Source organism: Pinus tabuliformis, chromosome 3_2 (assembly GCF_031772625.1).
Source record: "Pinus tabuliformis cultivar Carrire ecotype Pingquan chromosome 3_2, CPIR1, whole genome shotgun sequence".
Lineage (NCBI taxonomy): Eukaryota > Viridiplantae > Streptophyta > Pinopsida > Pinales > Pinaceae > Pinus > Pinus tabuliformis.
This window is the reverse complement of record NC_142302.1, coordinates 432,578,141-432,603,970: the sequence shown is the minus strand read 5'-3', so window position 1 is coordinate 432,603,970 and position 25,830 is coordinate 432,578,141. Positions and strand designations below refer to the sequence as shown.

The 25,830-nt window shown below is 38.0% G+C and overlaps 1 protein-coding gene across 1 annotated transcript; it reads left to right on the top strand.

Annotated features, from left to right (window-relative positions):
- Nucleotides 1–21,024: 21,024 nt before the first annotated feature.
- LOC149181172 (uncharacterized) lies at nt 21,025–23,544 on the top strand. Its single transcript, XM_089418279.1, has one exon. The coding sequence runs from the start codon at nt 21,099–21,101 to the stop codon at nt 23,265–23,267; it is 2,169 nt and encodes a 722-aa protein (XP_089274405.1). The 5' UTR covers nt 21,025–21,098; the 3' UTR covers nt 23,268–23,544.
- Nucleotides 23,545–25,830: the final 2,286 nt, after the last annotated feature.

The following is a 25,830-nucleotide window of genomic DNA, read 5'->3' as shown; positions in this document are numbered from 1 at the left end:
GAGCCTTCATAAATAGAAAGAGGGTTATGGACAAAATATAAAAAGAGGTTTTATTTTTTTACCATACGTCTAGTTTATTTATATTTTTATTTATTTACCATACCTTTTAAGTAAGTATAAAAAGAGGTTTTATTTATTTACCATACCTCCACTTTATTTATATTTTTATTTGTTTACACCCTTGCATGTATATAAGGTGACTTATAGAGTAAATGTAAAAAATGTTTTATTTATTTACCATACCTCTCATTTATTTATATTTTTATTAATTTACCATACCTCTTTTATAAATATGGTATTTGGCCCATAGGATTCACTTAAATAAAACCTATTCTTGAAAATTAGGGCGAATGGAAGGTTGTAAATCTTAATTTCAAGGGCTAAATTTACCTTTTTTACCCTCTCCCTTAAAATAAGGTGGGCTATTTGAGGTGATTTGTAAAAATGTACTATGATACAAAATATTCGCCCACTAAAAATTTAAAACCCCTTAATTTTGCCAAAGGGCGAACATTCGCCCCTAAAATTTTCCATGTCCTAGAGATTCAAAGGCTGGAATTTTGTAATTTGTAAGGAAGTGTTGTTGGTTTCTCTTTGAAGACATTGTATTATTGGGTGATCTTGCTTTGTATGAGGTCAAGAGGGCTTTCATGCTGGGAGGATGATGCTGGATCAGACAGCTTGGTTGTAATCCTCTCTTCTACTGCTTCTATCAATAAAGCTATTTGAGTTTTCCTCCATATGCTTGTATATCTCTGAATCTTGTATTTGTATATGCATTTATATGGTTAATGTACATCTGATCCTAAATTGTTTATGGTTATAGATCTCTATGCTTTGATGGTATTTTGCTGCTTTGACTCTACTGGTGTTCTTTGAAGCGGGACGAGTGCGAAAGGAGTGGCGAAAGCTCTATCAAGGGAGAGAGGAAACAAGCAAGGAGACTAGCGAAAGACTGAGGTTGGTACTCTCTGCTTCTCTCTCATTTATCTCTCATAAAGGAAAACACAAGTAACCTTAGTTTGTTTGTTTCTAAGATAGCTACCTGTCTTAGTGGGACTAGTAGCTCTGAATGGACACTAGTTTTCTCGATAACAAAATGGTGACTCCATTGGGGAAGGAATAGTTTGTTTGTTTTGTTACTATTGTTTTCTTTATAAACCACAGACGGAGCCTGAAGTTAAGCCAACTAGCCTTCAAACTGCTTTTTCTATGCAACTGCAAAGTAGATCAACGCTGCTTCAGTCAATCTCCAGATTGGTTTATGAACTGAACATCTGACTTGCAAACATCCTAAGTGCCCTGGTGGTAGCTCAAATAACCTCATTAGATCAGCCCCTATACTTTGTGTTTACTGACAATCATTAGCTCAGCCTAAATCCCTGAACTTAGCTGCAAACTGTGAGTGAAAACCAAACTCAGTCTCATCCCTAGACCATCGCACTCTCTCTCATTGGCAATCTAGATGCATTGCACCTCCCGTGTGTTGCAGGTGAGATGCATCCCTAGTTCCCTGTGTTATAGGAGCGATGATTGAGTAAGACTATTTCTGCCTCCAGATTTTGGTTTTTTCTTCATTATCTTCAGTTTTATTCAGTAGTTTTGCTGTCTATGATCAGTATATCACTGTTGAAACCTTCTTCCTTTGCATTATTTAGCCTCCATTGATAAGGAATTGTGAATGCTTTTTATGTATTTTTCATCATTTACAGTTCTCCTTTGCAAATAGTAGCTTAATCGAACTATCTTCTTTTGATTTGAAAGTGTCGCAAGTGTTGTTTTCAGTCAAGAAAAAGAGTGTCATAAAGCATTCCTCTTTTAGATAGTCGATTACACTTTTGCCATTGTATTTGATTTGAATTAATAGTATTTCAAGTGTTGAAAGCAATTTTAAATTCGAAATCGCAAAGTGTCGTCTTAGTCTTCCTTTCATTTTTTGAATTCAAAATCGAAAAGTGTTGTCTTAGCCTTCCTTTCATTTTTGGAAGAGAAAATTTTTAGTATTGTTGCTTTGAAAGAAGATAGTTCAGATTTGTACTTAGTTTTCTTTTGTCATTCTCACATTAAGGAAACTGAAAAACAATACATGCATGTGCATTTGCATTTAGACTGCATGATGAAATTGATTTAGGAAAAGTGCATCTAGTGTGTGCTCTCTGCTCTATGTTGAAAGAATTTCATTTCTCTTTCCTTAGCAGCTAGGATTTTCATTGCAAAAAGAAAGTAAATGATTGTTTATCATCTTAGATTGCATATTTAGGAATTGTATATCTACATCACATGGTGAACCTTAAAGGCAAACTTCTTAATAAAGATCAACTATAAAATAGACCTCAATGAACATAAAAATTCTTTGGAACCTAACGCACAACATCTAGAAGTCTAGGCTAGAGACGTATTCTAGCGTCGTAAAGCCTGGTAACTATCGCTTTCATCGTAGGTTGGGTGATTCCTCCTCTTTGAGACAACAAGTGCCAATACAGACTTGTGCTCCCACGTACTGTCGAGTATATATTGGGAGACCACAATAAGCTACATCCTTTATCCTTAGGAAGTTGTGTCTGCCGCCCTATCGATCGCAATGCACTGAACACAACATTCAGGAAGATTGACTATCGTATCATAAAAAGTATTCTGCAGTTTTCCGATTGGTTTGGTAATCCCTCTGTCTAGATTTCTAGAGAAGTCACTTTCGTTCCTTTTTAGACTCCTTAAAAGAAAAGGTCCATCTGAGCACTTGTCACTTCAGGCTCATTAAAAATTGAAGGCGACTAGAGTCATCTTTAGCTTTTTCTCGACTCTTAAAAATTGAAAAAGCAAGTTGTGTCAAAGCGTCATAAAATTTATTTTAATCGGAATAACGTCACTATTCCCTCGTTGGTCTTAGGTTGAGAAAATGGAGTCTACCAATCAAGGATTTCCCCTTGGGGGAAATCCTAGTCCCTTCTCCTCTTGGGGAGATGTTTGTGATCCACACATGGCTACATTGTCCCTTCCAGGACTCACAACTGGCCTGCCAGTATGGCTTTTCTCGACCTCTGTTGTTCAAAACACCGCAATTCCTCAGCAATCAAATTAGCAACCAGATGATACTGAAGTTGCTCTCCCACCTTCAACTTCGTTTGTTTCTCCCTCTCCTTCTTCCTCTTCGCTTGGTGAAGCTAATAACGCTAAAAACCAAGTAACTGAGAAGAAGAAAAAGGGTAAGGAGAAGAAGAAGAAGAAGCCAACGACGAAAGGGGGCAACCATGCATCGTCTGGCCAAAATCCACACACTGCACCATCCAAACCTAAATTTCCATGTGTCATTTGCAAGGGAGACCACTATCATCGAGATTTTCCCTGCATCCCATGGATCTTGAGGGACTAGTCTCCCCGCTTGCACAATCTGATGTCTTCAACCTCTGACGATCATGTTGAGAGCACACCATCAACTATTGAAAATGAAGCCAATGGAAAGAAAGGAAGATATAAATTTCCTTGTAGACTATGTGAAGGCAATCATGCCCTCCACTGTTGTCCTTTCTTGGACGAAGCTAAAAGAGTCTTGGATAACCGTCCTGCTTCACCGCAGCGACTTCCTCCTGGATACAAGAAACTCTTGCCGAGTCCATCGATAGTTAAAAATCCGACTGACACATTGTTGTTGTTGGTCGAAGCACCTATCATTGAAGATAGACCCTGTGAGTCCACACCGGACCAAAGTCAACAGTTCGAGATGGCAGTCGACCTAGTCTTGTCTTCAGAAGGCCCACCTTCAGATGATACAATCACCAAAGAGGATGAGAATGACACCGTTCAAATTCTTTTCGTTAACACAAAATCCTATGAACATGGGGGCAATCTACCCGTTCCTTTACTACAGGAAGGAAGTTTGTCAGAGATTTACTCAGCCGTTTATTTGACCCCTCCTCCAACCAATCTAGTCGTTTCCTTCGATTGGAATCTACTAGGGAGACCCTGCCTACCATCTAATGTACCATTCTGAATCATAGTACAAGCTTACAGAATGATCATGGTTGGTACTATCATAGATGAAGGGGCTTCTGTGAGTATCCTTTCCTCAACTGCTTGGAAAGCGCTTGGTTCGCCATCACTTTTGCCTGAGATTCGAAATCTGACAGGCTTCAACAAAGGAACCAGTCGACTGTTAAGGATCCTTCCAAATTTTCCTATAACTTTGAGAAGGAAAACCGTTCATCTAAACGTGATGGTAGTCTAAGGGCCTCTAGATTACAATCTACTCCTTGGGCGTGACTACATTTATAGCATGGGAGCTATTGTTTCCTCAATTTTTTGAGTGATGTGTTTCCTGCATGAAGGCAGAGTGGTCCACCTAGTTGACCAGCTTTCATTCCCTGGTTCAAACACAGCTATTAGTCAAAAGCCATCCCTAACTGGTCTTTTTGCATAAGGAATGTCTCATCAATCTCCAGTTCGTCCACCTAATAAACACGAGTGATTTGGTGATTGTGACTGAAACCCAGGGGGCATGCGCCCTGGTTTGCTTCGGCAAGAAAATCCCAAATATAAGGTAGGTTTCCTCATGGGATATATGACTAGTTTGATACCCCTGTCCGTTTAGGAAAATGGATTTAGACTTGAAAAGGATTCCCTCGTCAAAGTTTATGTGACTGGCACTGACAATAGTCACCCTTGTCCATTTCGATGGACAAAGCCAAGGAAGTGTTTTTTCTGTTACGCGGATGGAACAATCTTGCTAAAGAAAGAACTTCCATATGGTAACCTGGAAACTCTACTTCGTTATATCTGGGGGCATGCAAACCTTTTTGCATGCGAGTGAAAAACAACCTTTTGTTTTCTTAGTTTGTAGGCTTGCAACCCTTTAACCTCGTAGGTTGGTCGTTCCTAGCTTGCATACAAAAGGCTTTGAATCAAGGTTTCGAATGGGGCAAGCTCCCTAAAAAATGAACCTATCGATGAGACATCCTTATTATACGACTGGCATGAACAGTTTTACGCGAAGTTCAAGCTCGTTAAAAAATAAACCTAGCAATGAGCAAATTTTCCTCCAGAGTTTAAGCTCGTTAAAAAATGAACCCACCTTCGGTAAATAATCTTTTCGATCGCATAATTATCAGCTTTTGAGCCTTGGTCATGTTCTTACCATCACCTCCACTCTTTTTTAGCTGATCATACGCCTCCATTTGATTGTTTACCCTTTTGAGGAATAGTTGCGATGAGTGATTCTATTAGCCACCTTCTTTACACTGCCATGATTGAAAAGTTCTAAATCTTACCTGGAACCAGTTGCTATCCAAAAACATCACTCGTTCCTCAAGAAACGAGTCTCCTTTAAGCTCTTTTCATCTGACTCGTAAAATATGAAAAGATTGCCGAGCAATTGGCCTCTCTAGCTCGTTAAAGTGATCGGAAGTGCCATCCCTCCTCTAGATTTTAATCTTTTTGGACCTAAGGGATCATTACACAAAAATATCGAGTGCTTGTCTTGTTCAGCTCGTTAAAACTATCGAAAAGTCATCCCTTTCATATTATTTTATACTTTTTTAGACTTAAGGGATTATATTACGAAAAAGGACTACTAGAGTTGCCTTTCCGTCTCTTTTTAGACTCTCTAAAATTGAAAAGGACCGAGTTATCTTTGTCGTTAAACTCGTTAAAACAATAGCGACAAACTTGTCCATGCAGACAAGAGCGAGTTTCACTATCGCTAGGCTCGTTAAAACATAGCGACAGGTTTGCCCGAAGGGAAAATTATAAAACAAGGATATGTTATCCTCCTCAAGCTTGACAAAAATAAAGAGGTACTGGTCAGCAATGACGGGGGAAAAAGGGAAGAAAACTTGAATAACTTCATTGATAGAAGGTCGCTCTTGAACATGACACTTTCACTCCATCACCATGATTGAGTCAGGTTGGGTTATTCCGTTCACCAGTCATATCACCATTGGTCCACCGTACCATCCATTTTGGGGTTAACGCTACCAATCCATTTCAGTGTCGCTGATATGTTCAAGAGAAGTCGCTTAGAGAATTCACCAACCCAGCTAACACCTCATCCACTGCAATACCTTAACTCTCCATTCTTTCATGACCGCCACCCTGAACCGTGTATCATCAGATCATTTTCACCTCCACAAAATCATTTGCTCCGTTCCATGTAGTAGATGTGGGATTCATTAAGGCCCTCCTATGACGGGTCACTTCTTGTCGACATCAGCTCATTATCCAAGAAGTTGACTTAGGAACAACCCTTTCAGTACTTTGAAGCTTTCATGCCTCAATGGCAAGTTTCTCACTTCTGGTGACAGGTTTACATCAATGGCCTTCGACCGAAAGATTTTGTGTGGTGTTTGACATCAACTCATGTATTCACACCATGTGAATTGCACTGCAGTACCTTGAGGGCCATTATCATTATCGGTGATTCCTCTCACACCTGTTAATAGCTTACATCATTGGCTGGTAATCAGGTGATGTCTTTCCATGTTCGACATCAGAACATCTTTTCACATGGATCGACTTGTACTTCGGGCGAAGATTGAACGAGTTTGAAGACCCCAAATCTAGTTTCATCCATTCGGGCTATGATATATATTCAGGAAAATAAAAACATCAAATGTACATCATATCTGCACAGATAATCATCCAAACTAAGGGATGATGGCTCTACCAGAATCATTAGTCTGCCACACAGACAATTGTCTGTCTTATGTACATGAAAGTGAATTTATAAAGCTGAGCATGGGAATGCCCACCTCAGCCAGATCATGAAAATATTATGAAGATAATGTATTGTATTGTATCTTATTACAGGTCACCTTCTAGTTCGAGAAACCTCGGATCCTCACGATAAAGCATTTCACCTGACATCAGAAGATTTACGACCTCATGCTTTAGGGGGCAACTATTATAGACATATTTGGGCACTGCAACCCCAATCACATATGTCCATAAACCAAGGGCTTCTAAACCGCTAAAAGTGTTGTTTCATACCCTAAAGGAACAAGGTCAGCTGATTACATCATTTCCCAAAAGTTCTCCCTGGAAAACTGCTCAGAACTGGTCAAAACTGGACCATACAGACTGCTCCATGCTAAGGGTGTGATCCATCTCACTTGTTACACACGAGGGGTGCAATGCATACTAAAAAGCCCTTCTGTAGGGTGTGATGAGCGAGAGCAGACAAATGGCAGAAGCAGTTTTCTAGGTGGAAACTCAAAGAATCTTCTAGAAACTGCTCATATGACACTTGCCTCTCTGAATTCGCCCAGGGATGAGTAAGAGATCATGAAATCTCCAAGTGGAACCAAGAACTATCAGTGAAATGACACTAATCAAAATCCTAGAAGCTGACTCACCTGCAAACATCTATATATGGATCCCTCATCCTAGAGATTCAAAGGCTGGAATTCTGTAATTTGTAAGGAAGTGTTGTTGGTTTCTCTTTGAAGACATTGTATTGTTGGGTGATCTTGCTTTGTATGAGGTCAAGAGGGCTTTCATGCTGGGAGGATGATGCTAGATCAGACAGCTTGGTTGTAATCCTCTCTTCTACTACTTTTATCAATAAAGCTATTTGATTTTTCCTCCATATGCTTGTATATCTCTGAATCTTGTATTTGTATATGCATTTAGATGGTTAATGTACATCTGATCCTACATTGTTTATGGTTATAGATCTCTATGCTTTGATGGTATTTTGCTGCTTTGACTCTACAGGTGTTCTTTGAAGCGGGACAAGTGAGAAAGGAGTGGTGAAAGCTCTATCAATGGAGAGAGGAAACAAGCAAGGAGACTAGCGAAAGACTGAGGTTGGTACTCTCTGCTTCTCTCTCATATATCTCTCATAAAGGAAAACACAAGTAACTTTAGTTTTTTTGTTTCTAAGATAGCTACCGGTCTTAGTGGGACGAGAAGCTCTGAATGGACACTAGTTTTCCCGATAACATACTTGATCTCAAGGGTTATTAATAGGTTAGTGGAACATGAATATGGTTTTATGACTTTCGGGTTAACTAAACTAGATCACCTATAACTCCCCATAATATACCCAAGGAAGCTTACTCTTATGCCAATATGGTCAATAAACTTTTTGGATACTCCATTAGATAATTGAACACACCATATTTGATAATAATTTATCAAAATATGTACTACAAGGTAGTTGTGGTTGGATTGCCCTTACCTGGCTACAACTTTCTAGTATAACCAGTGCCATTATTCCTACCTCTGCAACTATCAATTTTCACTTCTATCCCATCTACGCCTGATTCCTCCACTTCTGATTCTTTCTCGTCCGGTCCTATTAACTTTAATAGGAATTGAATACATTTGGGGATTTTTGTCTCTTCTTCACTGTGATCGGAGGGTAGTTAAGAAGTTGTAGTGAAATAGATAGTTGCCAATGATTTTTCATAAGCTAGGTAAGACTATGTATCATTAGGGTCTGTATCTGGTGTTGGGGTAAGGTATGTGTTTGTAACTGCTCTTGCTGGGTATGTTACTTGATAAACTACTGGTGTTGGTGCAAATTATAGATTGGCTGACAAGCAAGGCCAAGTTACTTTTCTTTGTATGATACCGCTGCGAAGGAAGGTGGCGGGGGCAGGGTTCAAACCTGCAGTTTTCAGGTCATGGGCCTGACGAGTCGACTGTCCATAATAGGATAGACAGGGGGAAAGAGTAAGGAAATGAGCGGTGGCATGATCGTCTAAGGCAAGAAAAACCACATAAAAACTGGCATATGGCATAACACACGCTAAGATGCCAAAACAAGGGTGAAGCCCAAGCCAGGTTAGTTCCCTCATTTAGCAAGAAATTAGATCAATCTCACGAACCTTTGCCATGCCTTCCAATAATGACTCGATAACAGTAATTACACCAGAAAATGCTGCTATTATATATGTCATTACACTTTCTTATCAATGCATATATTATATATGTCATTATGGAAGTTACGGGGTCATTCTGAGCAGAAGATATTCTTTTAGACACAAAAAGACTTTAGGCTTCATAACCACTAGCCAGAATTCATAGATGAATAAATGATGCATAACATTTAGTGTGTTGAGGCCTTTACTCACCTTCTTACCTTTATATCCCTTATAACCTTTTGATTTTCTACAACGCTGAGAGTTCCAGGATTCAGGATATGAACGATTGATTAAAAGTAGTTTATTAATGATAGGATCATAAATAAAGATAGACAAAGCAAGCTCATCCCGTTCAGTCACAAAAGAGAAGATAAGGAGGAGCTCCTACTGACCACCTAGTTTAACTAGTTTAGGCAGATAGTTCAGATAGATCCCAACACCCACCACTCGGAAAGTGGACGTATGGGAAGTAGCCAGTGATTATGAGTTTGAACCTAGTCTACCCCTCCAAACTAGCCCAGCTTTCCTCGATCTCTCTTTCAAGCAAGCCCAGATGCTGGCTCTGTTGTTGGTTACCCCCGAAAGCCCGCGAGGAGGATTGGTCCAACCACTGGGCTAGAACAACATAGTTATATTATTTCAGTAGGATAATAGCAATAGCTAGATGTAATGACTAGAATGCCATAATGATATGATTTTTCACCCTTTTCCTAGAATATAAGAGAAAGACTTCTAGTTAATGTACAGAGTGACTTTCTTCTACCCCAGGAGAGGAGTTGTGTCTTCCTACTTTCGTTATAGGCAGACCTATTTGAAGGTAGCATAGGCAATGCAAGCTCACCGATACTGTATTGGTCCAAAGTAGGCTACACAAAGCAAAGGTCAAATGTCGTCCCGCCTTTAGGTTGATCAAGATTCAAAAAGAGCAACTCCTTTTTTGAAACCAGATGGTTACTGAATGAGTCAATGGAGAATGCGAAGAGAACGGAATGGGTAAAGCAATCAAGGTAGTGAAACATTTAAGCTAAAAGGTCAAGCACCCTATCTCCTATGGGCTACTAACCCATCCATCCCAATTCCAATTCCAATTCCATCTGTGGCCCCAACAAACACAAGCAAAGCAAGGATACCTTCTATCTTAAGGTTGGTGGCTGACTGACACGAGGTGAGGACTAGGCCACCTAATGGCTTAAGCTACTATTACCATTTACTTGTTGACCCATTATGCAAAAGGTACGCCATTAGGGTGAGCCACGTCCACTTTGCTTTCTGGTTTTAGGATTTGTAATCTGAATATGCAGATGATGTTCCTAGTGTGAGGTCACTTTGGAAATATAGTGAGGGTAAACAACACCCAAAGTGTTGGATCGAAGGTTTGCCACTGGGTTACTCACTTGCCTTCTTGTTGCTGGTGGGTTGGTGAGGGCATTTGCTAAGTTATATGGTCACTTAATCCCCCTCCAGGTAGGATGGGTCATTCGGGGTGTTGATCGAGCTTTTTTTACCGAAATGAGATATGTCGATACGGTAGCCAATGTTAGCGAGGTTACTGCATAGTGAGACGATCCACAGAAAGTCAAGGGGTAGCTGTTGCTTTTTGCAGCCTTTTCACTTTCAGCTAGACACGATACGAGAGGTTACACAATGCATGATTTTACACGATGCAGCAGCAGGTTCGATGCATGAGGTACGATGACGTTTCCATGATGATCTATAAACTGGTAAAGGGCTGGCTGACTGGCAATGGCAATTGAATCAATGGCTGGATGGCAAGGGAAGGTCACTGATCGGAGCGGAGCCCACTGAAACTTCAATGGAGGAAGGGTCATGATCTTGAGGCTTGAACTTAAGGGTTTCTCTCCAGGGACTTATTGGAAATAATATGATTTACTATTGTCCAACCACTTCAAGAAGGTTTTCTAGGTAGTGTAGTCCCAAGCAAACTTGTCTGGCCCGCGCTCAACCTGTCTTGTTGGTCATTGCCTACAGCAAACATAATAGACACCTCTACCCTCTACGTCCTACCTCACGTACGCCTCCCAACCTTCAGACTCTTACCGACCTTCTAACCCTTCCCTAGCCCATTGAGTGCTCTACCTTGGGCCATATTATACACACGCTCTACTGAAATAGATTTCGCGTTGTTACCTGCAAATTGAGCACCCACGATGCCTGGTTGTAGGTTCCACAAAGGGGAACTCAAGACTCTCTTAAAGGCTTGTTTCTCTGGACCAAGCAAGAAGGCAAGAATCTATAATAAGTGCTTGGAATAAGGCTAGTAAGAATTTATATGGAAAACTTGAGAATCAATCTAACATCAAAGATCTTAATGCGGAGCTAACCCTCGACCGATGTAGGAAGGAGATAACATTTCTGCACCTGCTGGGCTGTTTCGTTCGAGTGCGCTAAGTAATATGCCGAATAACAACATTACTCATCCTCGTTTTTGTTGCTTGGAAGTCGGAGCTTTTGAGCGGGTCAACGTAATGATGGCAGAAATGCATAATGACATATATAATAGCAACATTTTCTGCTACAGCGTAATTACATATATAATAGCAACATTGTTATCCACACATGCTTTCCGCAGTAGTGGGCTTGCGGATAATCCCGCACCTGCTGTCCCTAATGGTCCAGGCTCAAAGGAGAAGCTAAATTCGATCACCAACATTCCTATCTGCCAGAAAACAACTAGCTCGCCATGCCAGAAAGAAAAAGGATTTGTTCCGACCGCAATAAAGGACAGGAGTCTACCTCCTATTTATTTTCTCTTTCAAAGGTTTGTTGCAAGATATTCCGGCATTATTATTCTAGAACATTTCTTTTCAGTAGCCCTTTCAGCTCTCTAAAGAGTCTAGGCGAGCAAGAAAATGGAGGGCAATAAACAACGCTGATAAGGTAGCCGGATAGATTGCCAACAAACTTAGCTTTGAATAATATCAACAACGGGAAGAGTAATAAGATCGAAAAAAGTACACACCGTTTTGAGCAACATTTTAGAGTAAAAAAAAATATATATGGTACCCATTGGAACACATTCTATAACACTTTTCGACATTCTTCTTCAAAATTGATTGGTTTGCTGTCACTCACTGCACTTCGTTCATTCACTTAATCGAACTATAGAGGAGAGGGCACTCGACAAATCTGACTCGGCGGACAGTGGCTCTAGGCTCAAGCAGGCAGCGATAGAAAGGGTGGGTAGGTTATACTGTGTGTCCAATTGGTGTTCCCGCTCCAAAGTGGAGATTCTGTAATCTCCACTCGGACCTCATGGACGGATTCTCGGGTGAAAACCAAATCCTCATTTCTGAATAGGATCGCTATAAAGCCACTTTGAACTGAGAGTAGGGCACTTATTAGAGGGTTATGCCTTTTGGTTTGGTAACGAAATGAGAAAGTCGGGCCAAAGCACTCCTGGTGTCTTGGTCTTGGGGCTTATTGGCGGGATTCAAGTTACCATCCTCCTTTACTGCATCCAGTAGTGTGAGTTTAGCCTTTTTTCTAAGTACCTTACTTCTTTGCTTATTGTTCCTTTGTTGGGAATGGGCACCTCGCTAAAGAAATCTTTTATTACCTTTTTATTACCATACAACCTATCCACTGGAAGAGCTAGGCATGTGGCTCACATTGCACCAACCATTGTAGTTGCAGGGATCACAGGGAGGGGGAACGATAGAGATAGTGGTATGATTGGTAAGATTTCGATATTTGTTCCAAGTTCCTGTCGTCTGCTCTGGCTGTTGAAGGCAGGTCTCTAGTTCACAAGGTTGATGAGGGCAGTGAGTCAAGTGGTAGAAGGCACTTACTTACCTTCTCAAAGGGGAAGAAAGTGACACCATTTGAGGGGAAAAAAGAGAAGTACGATAGACCCGGTTTGCACCAATCTAATTGGTCGGAAATACCTACCAAGCTTCCCACAGACATTCCTGAGATGTGCCCACCCTGAAGTAATTGGGTCCTTTTCTTTCTAAGGGGGGATGAATGATCAACATCATGCCTCAAATACATATAAGAAAAACCTCTACACCTCTTGATTCATTACAGCCAAACGCATTGAAGACAGATGGGAATAACATGAAACATGTTAAATCTAATATTTGGCTCAATAAAATGAAAGTTCGGTAACCCTGATGGGTGGGATAATATTTCCAATGCCCTCATTACAGCGTAAGCTTCTTTCTCCTTTGCCTCTATAGGCTATGTCTAGTACCACACAATCTGCTTAGCCTTCCCTTTGATAACCCAACGCAACCCAAGCAGTTCATGAGGTAGAGGCTAAGGTAAAGAGAAGGTAGTTGGGGATGCCCCTACACGATGTGAGAAGCCTACTTGCTACCTGAGCCCAACCCGATATTGAACTGTGGAATTGTGGCGTGGGCACAACATTTATACCTTTACCCTACTTCCATTACTTTGATTGCCTTCACCCTACCATTTATGGAGTGTTGCCTCCTCTTACCAAGAACTGAAATCAATCACGCAGAGAAGACAAGGCTAGGAAAATGAGACCAAGATCGAAACAAAAACCGGCTCCCTCAACCTCAACCTCAACTCCATTAACCCGCCCCCATCTTGTCCACCTGTAAAGAGTGGTACTCTCCGTAGAGAGGCAAGGCGATCCCCTCATGGTGCCCCTAAATGACACCAATCAATATTCAATCTCTCTGTCGGATATGTTTGAACGAGGTATGATTGAACAGGTAGCAATTCTCTCATCGTCAGTCGGTCAACCTCAAAGCAATCCCATACAGTGGTTGAAACAATGGGGAACTTCTCTTCTCCTTCCTCGGGCCTGCCGGTGGTGAATCATCAACGTATTAGTGGAGTAGTAGCTTAGAGAATAGAGCCATTGTCTAGAGCTGAAACTGACTACACAGCTATACATCTTACTAGTAGATCTACCCTCCTATAGAGAAGATACCCTCCCTATAGATATCAAACTGATTCAAATATGTCTATAGTTTATATGAACTATATTTTTTAGAAACTATATATATATATATATATATATATATATATAATATCTAAACTATACTTTTTTTTATATGAACTATATAAGATATAATCATTCCTTTTTTTCGGCATTGATGTGGTTGTAACATCGACTTTGTTAGAGATAGAAAGTTTGCAAAAACAATAGCAAGACATAGATTCTCTATAGGTGTGTAGCACATCTCATAATCAACTAGGTTCCTACTAATGGACATAGACTGCATGCTTTCTCTAACCACCATCCTTTTGCGGAACCATGGCAATTGGGATCTCAAAACCGCATATTCAGTGTTACCTGTAGATTGAGCACCTGCAATGCCTGGTTGTAGGTTCCACAAAGGGGAACTCTAAAGAGGCTGACCCCATTAATTTGAAAGTTGATAACACTGAGCATCCTAGCCAGAGTGGGTTCAAATGGATGAATCGTATAAGAAAGGCTCGACCAAACCCACTAGACCTGAGCATGGAAGGAAGGAAGAGAAAGGAGAGGAGATGGACCTTCCCAATGAAGACGATCTGATCATAAAAGATTAGATTCAGGGGATCCTTCTTCAAACTCCTTCTGGGGTGCCATGGTTGTCAGATTACAAACCCAAGAAAGGACTTATATTAGTATCATGTTCCCGTAGGGATGGATGATGGTCCCGAGAGGGAGAGTTTCTCTTTAGCGCTCAATCTTGTCGAACGAATGATGATTGAACCTAGTTTTTTCCAATGATAGTTGTTGAAAACTAATGAAAAGTAGACGATCTTTCTATTGAAGGGTGGGTGGTGACCTATGGAACCTACACCTCATCCCTACAGACTAGGTTTGGAATAACCTTGGTCTCTTGGTCCACCACCTAACAGATCTACATAATTTGTTGATTGTACCGCCTTCCCTCATTCAGTCAATGGAGGGTGAAAGAAAACCAAATGGATCTAGAAGTTATTGCCTATACCACTTGATTCATTCATGCACTTAGGGGGTGAGTCGGGATTGCTATTTACCTTCTATTATCTGGACCACTGTCTAAACCCCATATCAGCTTCTTACTCTACTGATACTGGTGCTGATAGGATGCTAAGACTTTTGACCCTATGCATGCATCTGATTTCTTTGGTAGATTGAAACTGCCTTGGCAAAGCTTTTCATCTTACTTACTTTCCCTACTTTCCAATTTGAGCTGGCCTAGAGTGTAGCACCTACTTATGTACCAGCAGATGTACGGGGAGATACAGGAGGTTCCCCATCTACTCTTCATCATTTCGTTCAATTGATCGGACGTGAAATAAAACCTCGCTATCCAATCCCTGTCGCAAACTAAGAGAAAGTTACCTACCAATCTTTGCGACATAAAAGATTGCAAATTTGCAAAAGGCATTCCAAGTGGGCGAGGGGTGTGTTGGACCGGACTTTGGTTCGCCACCCGCAACAAGGTTGGCACTACTTTCACTATGTAAATGACGTAAAATGACTATGGGACTGGGGTTGTATCAGGATCATATATCTTAGGGTCTCTGTAGCGAGGGTTATGCATGGATAATTTGCATTTGAGAGGAGTGAGGAAAGTGAAATAGTGAGTACATCAATTAACGGAGCTCAGAGTATGTCCATTCTTGAGCCATATCAGTGAAAATAGTCAGTAAAGCATCAGAGTGATAATCTTTCTGAGTAGAGTATCATTTCCTCTCCCTTATGGTCGAGCCTACTTGCAAACTTGTAGTGATAGTGGGTGAAAAGGTGGGATACTGCATACCAAGTTGAAGGGCTATTATTTTGAGGGTTGGTTGAACAAGCGGAGTTGGGCAAATGTCTTCCTTTGGTTAATCATCCCTGGTCGTCCCAATCTTGAGGCCAGCTCACCCCGCTATCCATTCTTTTATTTGTCGGCCACCCTACTTCCATTCCGCTTGCTTATCGTTCGGTCGGGGTACCCACCACCCCATCCCTCACTTGCCTATGAACAACGTTTCTATGTCAGTGGTTTCAATTAATGGCTTTGTAAGGCCTCCATTGTGAAACAGTGAAAGCCACTTAAGTCTCCCCTCCACTCCCTAAAATACACGCCATTTCGCCACCAATCCAAACTAGATAGGGTCACGCTTATTTTGAAAAGGTGAATGATTGGTCGAAACGTTCCTTCAAGAAAGAAATAACTGGGCTCATATAGAGGATCGAGGTTGTACCGGGTCCTACAGGTGTGTAAGGGAATAGACTGTTCAGAGGTGTTGTGATGTGATAACTGTGGACTTGAGTTTCACTGCTGAGATCTGTTGGGAGCCTCCCTTTCTAGCTCTTTAGATCTTGCCTCCCCGATAATAGTATACCAACCATCCATTATATTGAAGGAGGCAGTGGGTGAGCTAGCTATATTGGATTGATGCTCGTTTCTGTTGGAATGGAATGGGATTGGATTGGATGGCATGCTTGGATGGACTAGATTTTATGGTTGGTCATTTTCTTCTTGCTCGATCGTCAAGTGAGGTGCAAAGCTACCAAATTATGCTAGTGTTTTTACTGATGGGAAAAATACCGTGTTTGAATCAATTGAATGCCCATCCATAGGACCCTCAACACGGAGCAAGAAAACACAAAGATGAAAGGGCACCAGAATCTGACCTTCCTTCTCTTTTGGGGTAGAGATAACGTGGGCTCCCCGATCCGAACTTCATGAAGGCTTAGTTGCTACTGCACTATATCTTCTCTTACAAGGTTACCCTTACCTTTACTTCTGTGTTACCGAACGACCTAGACCTTTAGCTAGTCCTAGACCATGAACTCTCACCCCACCTTTATATTTATTAACTTTACAACTATGGGTTGTATGCAAGTTTCCAAGGACTCTCTCTTACCCTTGGGGCTTACTTTACTCCCTTCGAAAGTTGCTTGCCCACATGAAATCGATCGGGAAAGAGGCAGGGGATCTTTCACTATTATTATGACACTGTCACTAAGAGGTGTGTAAGTCTGGTCCTAAGGGCAAGGTCATTTTCTCATCACGTGTTCTACAGCATGAGCTTGATGGGTTCTAATGAGTGCTAGTTCAGTGTCTCCATTAGTCTATTATTTACCTCCTTCTCGAGAAAATGCAACTCTTTTATCCCTCCCACTTGCGTTGCTCATACACATCAACGATGCTTATGATTCTAAGTCAGCATGGGTGGGGAAGCCGGTGCGCATCTATCCCCCTCCCCCTGTCTGGGGAAGCTCCCCCAGCCTTTCCCCATGCTACTTGATAGGCAAATCAGCCATCGGACATGCTTTTTCCTTTTTCCGACCCTCTTTTTCGCACGAAGGGAAACTTTCACGTACAGTTCTCGGGGGGGGAGGAGCCCGACGGGGTCCCCCACTTACTTGGGTCTTGGCGACCGAGTTGGGAGAGAGGGAAAAACTCTTTATAGTAGATACTAGATGCCTGTCAGTACAAACTTGCCCCGAGTCACCTTCATACCTCACGCTTCACTGGTAGCTTCATCCTTGGGAGTATTTCAAATTCACATATTAAATTCTAATTCATTATTTACAAATCTTTTTTATATTTGCAAATCTTCAAATCTTGATGTTATAGTGTATATATTCAATTTATTTATTCAAATAAAAAACCAGTATGAATGAAAATATTTAAAACATTCCTTCATTATAAACCATCTATTACATTTTTACAAGTCTTCAATTTTCTTATTTTGATCACACATGCATTTTTTGTTTTTATCTATTTTTTTTTTCTGAGAAATATTCATAATCCTTTAAGTCTACATACTACTTTTACAAGTCTTCGGTGATCATGCGCAAAGAATATCCATATTCCTTTAAGTCTACATACTACTTTTACAAGTCTTCGGTGATCATGTGCGAAGAATATCTATATTCCTTTAAGTCTACATACTACTTTTACAAGTCTTCAATAATCATGTGCAAGGAATATCTATATAACTTTCATGAGTCTTTAGTTTACTTTATTTTACTCAATGAGTGTAATGAACATCTATACCACTCTAAAAAGTTTATATAGGGACACTCAAATTATCTACTAACCATAGAATCTTCATCCTACTCTTGCAAGATTTCAATTTATTTATCATTTGCATATAATTTCCACTTTGTGTGGGGATACTTTGTGAGAAATCAAATAAAAAAAATTCAATAATAAATTAATTAAATCCAACCAAAAAAATATATAACCAAACATTAAATCAAAGGTTCAATTTCTTAGTATAATTATGCAAAAAAACTCTTCCAATAGTATTTTTAATAATCAAATGTGGTGCATTTTAATGGCCCTTCATTGAGCCTTGGTGGGGATTCCATTGTAACACTTATTCAACTGGATCAATATGTTATATTTCATCCATATTGATTCTTTTAGAGCAGAAAAATGGGAGCAATAAGCTCATAGGACTATTTTTACCGATGGGTCCCAATTTGGTGAATTTGGGTTTTAAACCTAAATGCAATTTGATGTATTTCTTAAAGTTTTTTGGGGTCTGGAAACTTTGAATAGTTTTATTCCTATAGGGTTATTCTACGCTTAGATACCTTTCCAATGACATAAGAAACACCTCAAATGGAGTCCACATGTAAAATTATTCCACTTAAATGTACAAGGGTTATGTGTTCCTTAGATTTTTATATTTACTAAGTTATTATTTTCTACTTATGCATTCAAAATAGATAAATGTAAAATATAGAGAACATTTAAAGAAATCACTCACAAAACCAAAATAACAACAACATATGATCTCAGAAACTTTTTCATGGGAAAACCCTATAGGAAGGTGAGGCTTCTTTGCTCTCTCTTTCTTTGAATGGAAATGTTGCAAATAAAATTATGAGAATTGTGGTATGTGGGCTGCTATAGAACACAAACCATCTCTATTTTTCCCTCTATCTATCCACTCTGAGCTACTCTACTCTATTATTGAACAAAATGCACTCAAATAGAATGGAGCCCCATTTTGTCTTAATGGTCTGGCTATAAGATAACCCAATAGCATACTAAGTGTTAAATTTGACCCAATATACCCTCAATATGTGCTACAACTTAACTCTTCTAGAGTCTTCTTGATCATGGTCATGTGGCTAGCACCTTTTCCATGACTAACAAGGATGAAATAGCATCCTCTCAAATCATGTGGGAAAAACATGAAGGTCAACATTTAAGTGGAATAAATTTTACATGTGGACTCCATTTGAGGTGTTTCTTATGTCATTGGAAAGGTATCTAAGTGTAGAATAACCCTATAGGAATAAAACTATTCAAAGTTTCCAAACCCAAAAAAACTTTAAGAAATACCTCAAATTGCATTTAGGTTTAAAACCCAAATTTGCCAAATTGGGACCCATCAGTAAAAATAGTCCTATGAGCTTATTGCTCCCATTTTTCTACTCTGAAAGAATCAAGATGGATGAAATATAACATACTGATCCAGTTGAATAAGTGTTACAATGGAATCACCACCAAGGTTCAATGAAGGGCCATTAAAATGCACCACATTTGATTATTAAAAATACTATTGGAAGAGTTTTTTTTTGCATAATTATACTAAGAAATTGAACCTTTGATTTAATGTTTGGTTATATATTTTTTTGGTTGGATTTAATTAATTTATTATTGAATTTTTTTATTTGATTTCTCACAAAGTATCCCCACACAAAGTGGAAATTATATGCAAATGATAAATAAATTGAAATCTTGCAAGAGTTGGATGAAGACTCTATGGTTAGTAGATAATTTGAGTGTCCCTATATAAACTTTTCAAAGTGGTATAGATGTTCATTACACTTATTGAATAAAATAAAGTAAACTAAAGACTCATGAAAGTTATCTATATATATATATTCCTTGCACATGATTATTGAAGACTTGTAAAAGTAGTATGTAGACTTAAAGGAATATAGATATTCTTTGCACATGATCACCAAAGACTTGTAAAAGTAGTATGTAGACTTAAAAGATTATGAATATTTCTCAGAAAAAATAGATAAAAACAAAAAATGCATGTGTGATCAAAATAAGAAAATTGAAGACTTGTAAAAATGTAATAGATGGTTTATAATGAGAGAATGTTTTAATAAATAAATTGAAGATATACACTATAACATCAAGATTTGAAAATTTGCAAATATAATAAAGATTCGTAAATTATGAATTAGAATTTAATATATGAATTTGAATATATAATTATTAAAATTAAATAAAAAAATATTTTTATTTTTTATTTTTTATAATAATTTTGATAAATTAAAATATTTATCTTAATAAACATATTTGATATATTTATTTTAATATATCAAAAGTTGTATATTTATAGAAATAAAATTATTGAAAATAACAAATCAATAAAAATTAATATGCTATCGAAATTGTATATTAAAATTTAAATTTTTTTTATTAAAATCAAATAATATATTATTTTGTAATAATAATATATTATTTTGTATTTTATATTATAATTTTAATAATTATATTGAAAATATTTAATATATGTTTTTATTATAATTTTTTTTATAATTATTTTCCTAATATAAATATTAAGCATTGTGAACAAAATCAATAATTTACTTATTGCTTTTCTATTTTATCTAATGAATATTATTTTATTCTTATCCATGGACAAAATGCAAAACCACTGATTCATTATTTTATTCTTATCCATGGACAAAATGCAAACCCACTGATTAACATATTACATAAACTAATTTTCTATGTTATTCTGGATCATCATTATAAAATATTTTATAAATATTTTTTATTATAACTTTATAATCATAATGAATGAAGATAAATGTAGACAGTTAGTCCAAAAAAGTATGATGGTATGTAGAAAACATATGGTCTTATTGTTAATCTATCAAAACCACATATTGACACTTTTTTTTTAATGGCATGATGAATCGGTAACTGCTAGTCTTAATTTATGGGAGACTCAGGGTCAATCCTCGTAACTGCCACTATAATACCAAGAGTACATCTGCGGAGACCCAGGATCAATCCTCGTAGCTGCCACTATAACACCAAGTGTACATCTGCTCTCGAGCCGCCACCACAGCAGGTCATGTACTCAATAAAATTTGAACCATTGTCTCTTGAACTTCGCCCAAATAAACTTGTGGTTAAACCACACATCATTATACCACATATTGACACTTTCACATAGCCATTTACATTCGTTTTTGTGGGTGCTTCGTTTTTACAGAGCCATTTACATTTGTTTTTGTGGGTACTTCGTTTTTACAGAGCCAAATTGAAACGCCAAACAACCATGGTCGGCCTCTCTTTCGAATCCATATTTCTCAGAACGCTCCTCTTCTTTATCCTACTTCTTCTTTCATGCAATGCCATCTCTGACGAAGGGAAAATCCTGCTGCAAATAAAAGAGATGGATTGGATTGACAAACATCATGTTTTGAGCAACTGGAATTCCTCTGATCAAAATCCGTGTGGTTGGAATGGAGTATTTTGTAATATTCCATTCAATGTTGTTACCAAAGTTAATCTCTCCAACGCTTCCATTGCAGGAAGGTTGACTTCTACTATATGTGGCCTTCACAATCTCACAGATTTGATACTGCAATCCAACCATTTCGGAGGTCCATTTCCCAATGGATTGTTGGCTTGCAAGCATCTGCAGACGTTGGATTTGTCAGAGAACCTGTTCGTAGGAAGCTTACCGCATAACATCTATGCACTGAGTGAGTTGAGTCATTTGAAGTTGGGGTCTAACAATTTTTCTGGAGATATTCCTCCAGGCTTCGTCATGTTACCGAATCTGAAGACGCTGTGGCTGAATGTCAATATGCTGACTGGTTCAATTCCTGCTTTTCTCGGCAATTTGACGGAGCTGGAGAGCTTGGATTTGTCTAAGAATCATCTCTCGGGCAACATTCCCGCAAGTTTGATGAATTTGTCAAAGATGACAGAACTCTATCTATGGGAAAACCAGCTGTCTGGAGAAATCCCGCATAATATTGACGGGCTGAGGAGCATACAAGATTTGAACTTGAGATTTAACAATTTTTCTGGAGATATTCCACCAGGCTTCGGCATGTTAAGGAACCTGAAGACACTGTGGCTGGATGTTAATATGCTGACTGGTTCAATTCCTGCTTTTCTCGGTAATTTGACGGAGCTGGAGAGCTTGGATTTCTCTAAGAATCATCTCTCGGGCAACATTCCCGCAAGTTTGATGAATTTGTCAAAGCTGACAGAACTATATCTATGGAAAAACCAGCTGTCTGGAGAAATCCCGCATAATATTGACGGGCTGAGGAGCATACAAACTCTAGACTTTTCAAGTAATCAGCTGAATGGAACAATTCCTGAGACAATTGCAAATTTGGCCCATTTGGAAACCTTGTCTTTGTGGGAGAACAACCTCACGGGGTCCGTCCCTGCACAGCTAGGAATGCTTGTTAACCTCACAGACTTGGATCTCTCCAGTAACAAGCTTACTGGGCAGCTGCCACAGAATTTGGGCACAAATTCTGATCTTTGGCTTGTTGATGTTTCAGAGAACAATTTCAGGGGTCCTCTGCCTGCACATCTATGTGAGGGAAGAAATCTTTACGCGTTGGTTATATTTTCAAACAATTTCAATGGGAGCTTGCAGTCCTTAGAGTCTTGCAACAGTCTGCTATACGCACAGCTCTATGAAAACCAGCTAACTGGTGAGGTTCCTCTGGCATTATGGAGCTCTCAAAACCTTATCGAATTGAAGCTCTATAATAATATGTTTGAAGGCCAGATTCCTATAGAGATTGGGGGAGCGAAGGAACTGCAATGGTTACAGATCTCCAACAATCTGTTCAGCGGAATCATTCCTTCACAGATTGGACAGCTGAGGAATCTCTTCAACTTCAGTGCAAGCAATAACCGACTCTGGGGACCTCTTCCTGATCAACTCGCAGGTTTGCGTAATATCACTAGCCTCCAGCTTGATCACAATTTATTGTCTGGCGAAATTCCAAAAGGAATAATGTCATTGGCAGTTCTCTCTGAGCTGAATCTGGCGAACAACCAGTTAACGGGAGAAATTCCTGCATGGTTAGGCTCCATGTCAACTTTGGACTCTCTGGACCTGTCAAACAATCTACTGGAGGGGGGTATTCCTCCTGAATTGGGGAATCTGAGGTTGACCCTTTTCAACGTATCTGGCAACCACTTGTCTGGCACAATTCCACCCGCTTTACAGGTTCGGACTTTTAAAGATAGTTTTCTCGGCGATCCCAATCTCTGTGGTGATCCAGCTCTGCTTAGGGTCCGATCGTGTTCTTCAAAGAAAGGACATGCATTATTACTCGTAATTTTAGGCCCAATAATAGCAATTGTGTTGCTTTCGTGTTTGATTTATGTAGCTTGTTTCAATACCCATACCAAACTCAGCAATTTCTTTATGATCAAACCCAGCCGCTCCACGCCTTGGTTTGAATGATGGGCGACTCAAACATCAAGTGATAGATGTACATGTAACAGGTTGTGAGGGAATAAGATCGATAAAGGGTAACAGGGTTGCTCTGTCAGGCACCTGCGTGTGCCCTATGGTTATTAAGTTCTCTCTAATTCTGTCATGAAATTGCAGTCGAGCCTGCGTGGGTTGGATTAGGGTGTCGTGGTATTGTGAGAATAGTCGTCAAATGGCATGGGGACCGTGATTAGTTTTTAGAGTGTCTTTCTTAATTAGTGTAATATCGCTAGTTTTCTAATGAGAATTATGGTGTTTAATGTAACTGATTAGCAATGTGAACTATATTGTTGTTCGTATGTCTTACAAAGCTTCAGTAGCTACTATATTGTTGTTTGTATTTTCTTTTAAAGCTTTAGTAGATATTTTAAGTATCTTTTCAAGTTTTTTATATGAATTTTTTTAGATTTAAAAAAAAAGAGTTTAAATTAGAGAAAAAAGTAATTTAATTTTAAATATTTAAATTTCATTTAAAATTAAATGTGTAAGTTTCAAATATAATGACGATTTTATTGTATGCATAATTTAAAAATTTCCAAATATTTTACCTATTTGCACCACCATTAATTAGCTTAGTCGTTCTTCACCAAATATTCCTCTTCTTCTTTCGGGCATTACTGCAATAGTTTTTAGTAAATATTTGGGTAAATCATATATATATAAAATAAAATAAATTATGATGATGATGATGGTGGTGGTGGTGGTTAACGTCAGCTGAGACCAAACATTGGTCTATCGGACCTAAAGAAACAAATTATTTATTTTGATTTAAGATTTTATTCCTATGCTCAAAAAGCTTGGAGAGAAGCCTCCCGAGCTCACTAACATCGTAAAAGGCTAGGAAGGTCAATATTGTAACAAAGATTGTGAAACTGAGATCTAATGTGGTTGTACGCCGGGCACTCTAAGAGGAAGTGGTTTTCATCCTCGATGTTCCTATTCTCACATATATGGTAGATCCTATCCATCCATGGCGTTTTAGGAATTGCCCAACGACCTATTTCACTATGGAGCTCATGAGAATTCGTTCTAATCTTTGCTATATTAATTTTCTTCTTTGAGCTAGTTAAAATAGAGAGATACTTTCGATCTTCTAGGGTGGGGTTGATGACCTTATAATAACTTAATTTTCTTATAATTTTATTTTAAATAATTATTATTATTAATAATTATGAAAGAAAGAATATATTATTTAAATATATAGGTTTAAAAAATCATAAAAAAAAAATAATCATGGAAAATTTTAACATGTAGATACATTGTGTTGCACTATTATGGCTTATGAATAACACATGTTAAGGAAAACCATAACTCATTTCATATAATATTTATTATACTTGTTTAAGCATGGTATTTTGACTATGTATTAGTTTGTTTTTGACCAAAATTTTCTCAAACATGTCCATAATTTAACATTGGGAATTCATTTTTTTTTTTTTGCTATTAATTTATTTCTCTATAGGATGATTAATTGAGGTCTTATTATAGGTTGTTTAGTAATGTCCATTTCTATTAGTTACTAATTTTTTGTTTTTAATTTTATTTCCTTTTTATTTAACTTCTTCTTCTTTTCTTTTCTTTTTTTTTTTCAATTTTCATAAATTATAGTTTTTTTTCTCGATACTTTCAATTTAAGATGACTTATTATTATATTTTATTAAATTTAATTATAAAAATACTATATATTAATAAAAAATAAAACACACATACACATACACAAATAAAAAAATATATTATAGTATATATGTTTATATAAACAATATTAATTAATCATATTTCTCAATTTATGGTGATGGCATTCAACAATATAGTATTTTACTAATTTTATTTTTTTGATGAAATCTTTGTCTTTATTATTTTTTAGTTTAATTAAATCATATTTAAGCTAAGCCGCAGGTACTAGCTACTATGTAACCTTTGTTTTTATTAATTTTTTCAATTAATCAATTTAATTAAAAAAAAAACTTATTTTCAAATAAATGATTATCATTAAAAATAATTTGTGAAATTTAAATTCTTAACATTCATTAATAATTATTAATAATTAAATTAATTTTTTTATTTCCTATTTCAAATTAAATATATCTAAAAAATTATCTTTAAAATTAATTGTCTATGTAATATCAAAATCTGATTCTTCATATAATTTCTACCAAAAATATTTCTCATTATTCAACAAATAAACCTATCAACATAACCATACAAAAATAACCCACTAAAAAAATCTCCCAAAAAAAGAATCTACCCAAAAGCCGCCTCGTTAAAATACTGTGTGAATTACGGGAGGCTGGTTTTCGTCGAATAGAGAATTTTCTAAATGTGAATTATCTAGAAGCTGTTTTTTGTTGAACGGTGAAATTTTCGCAAAACGTTTTTCGTTGACGGAGAATTTTGGCGGAGTTTGTGAGGTAAATGAGATTCGTTCGCGTGAAGCTCTAAAATGGTGGAGACCTCACTTGACTTGAAGAGTCTTCCTCGTGCATCTCGTATGGAGATAGAAAACGAAAGTTGAATAAATATTATTTAAATTGAC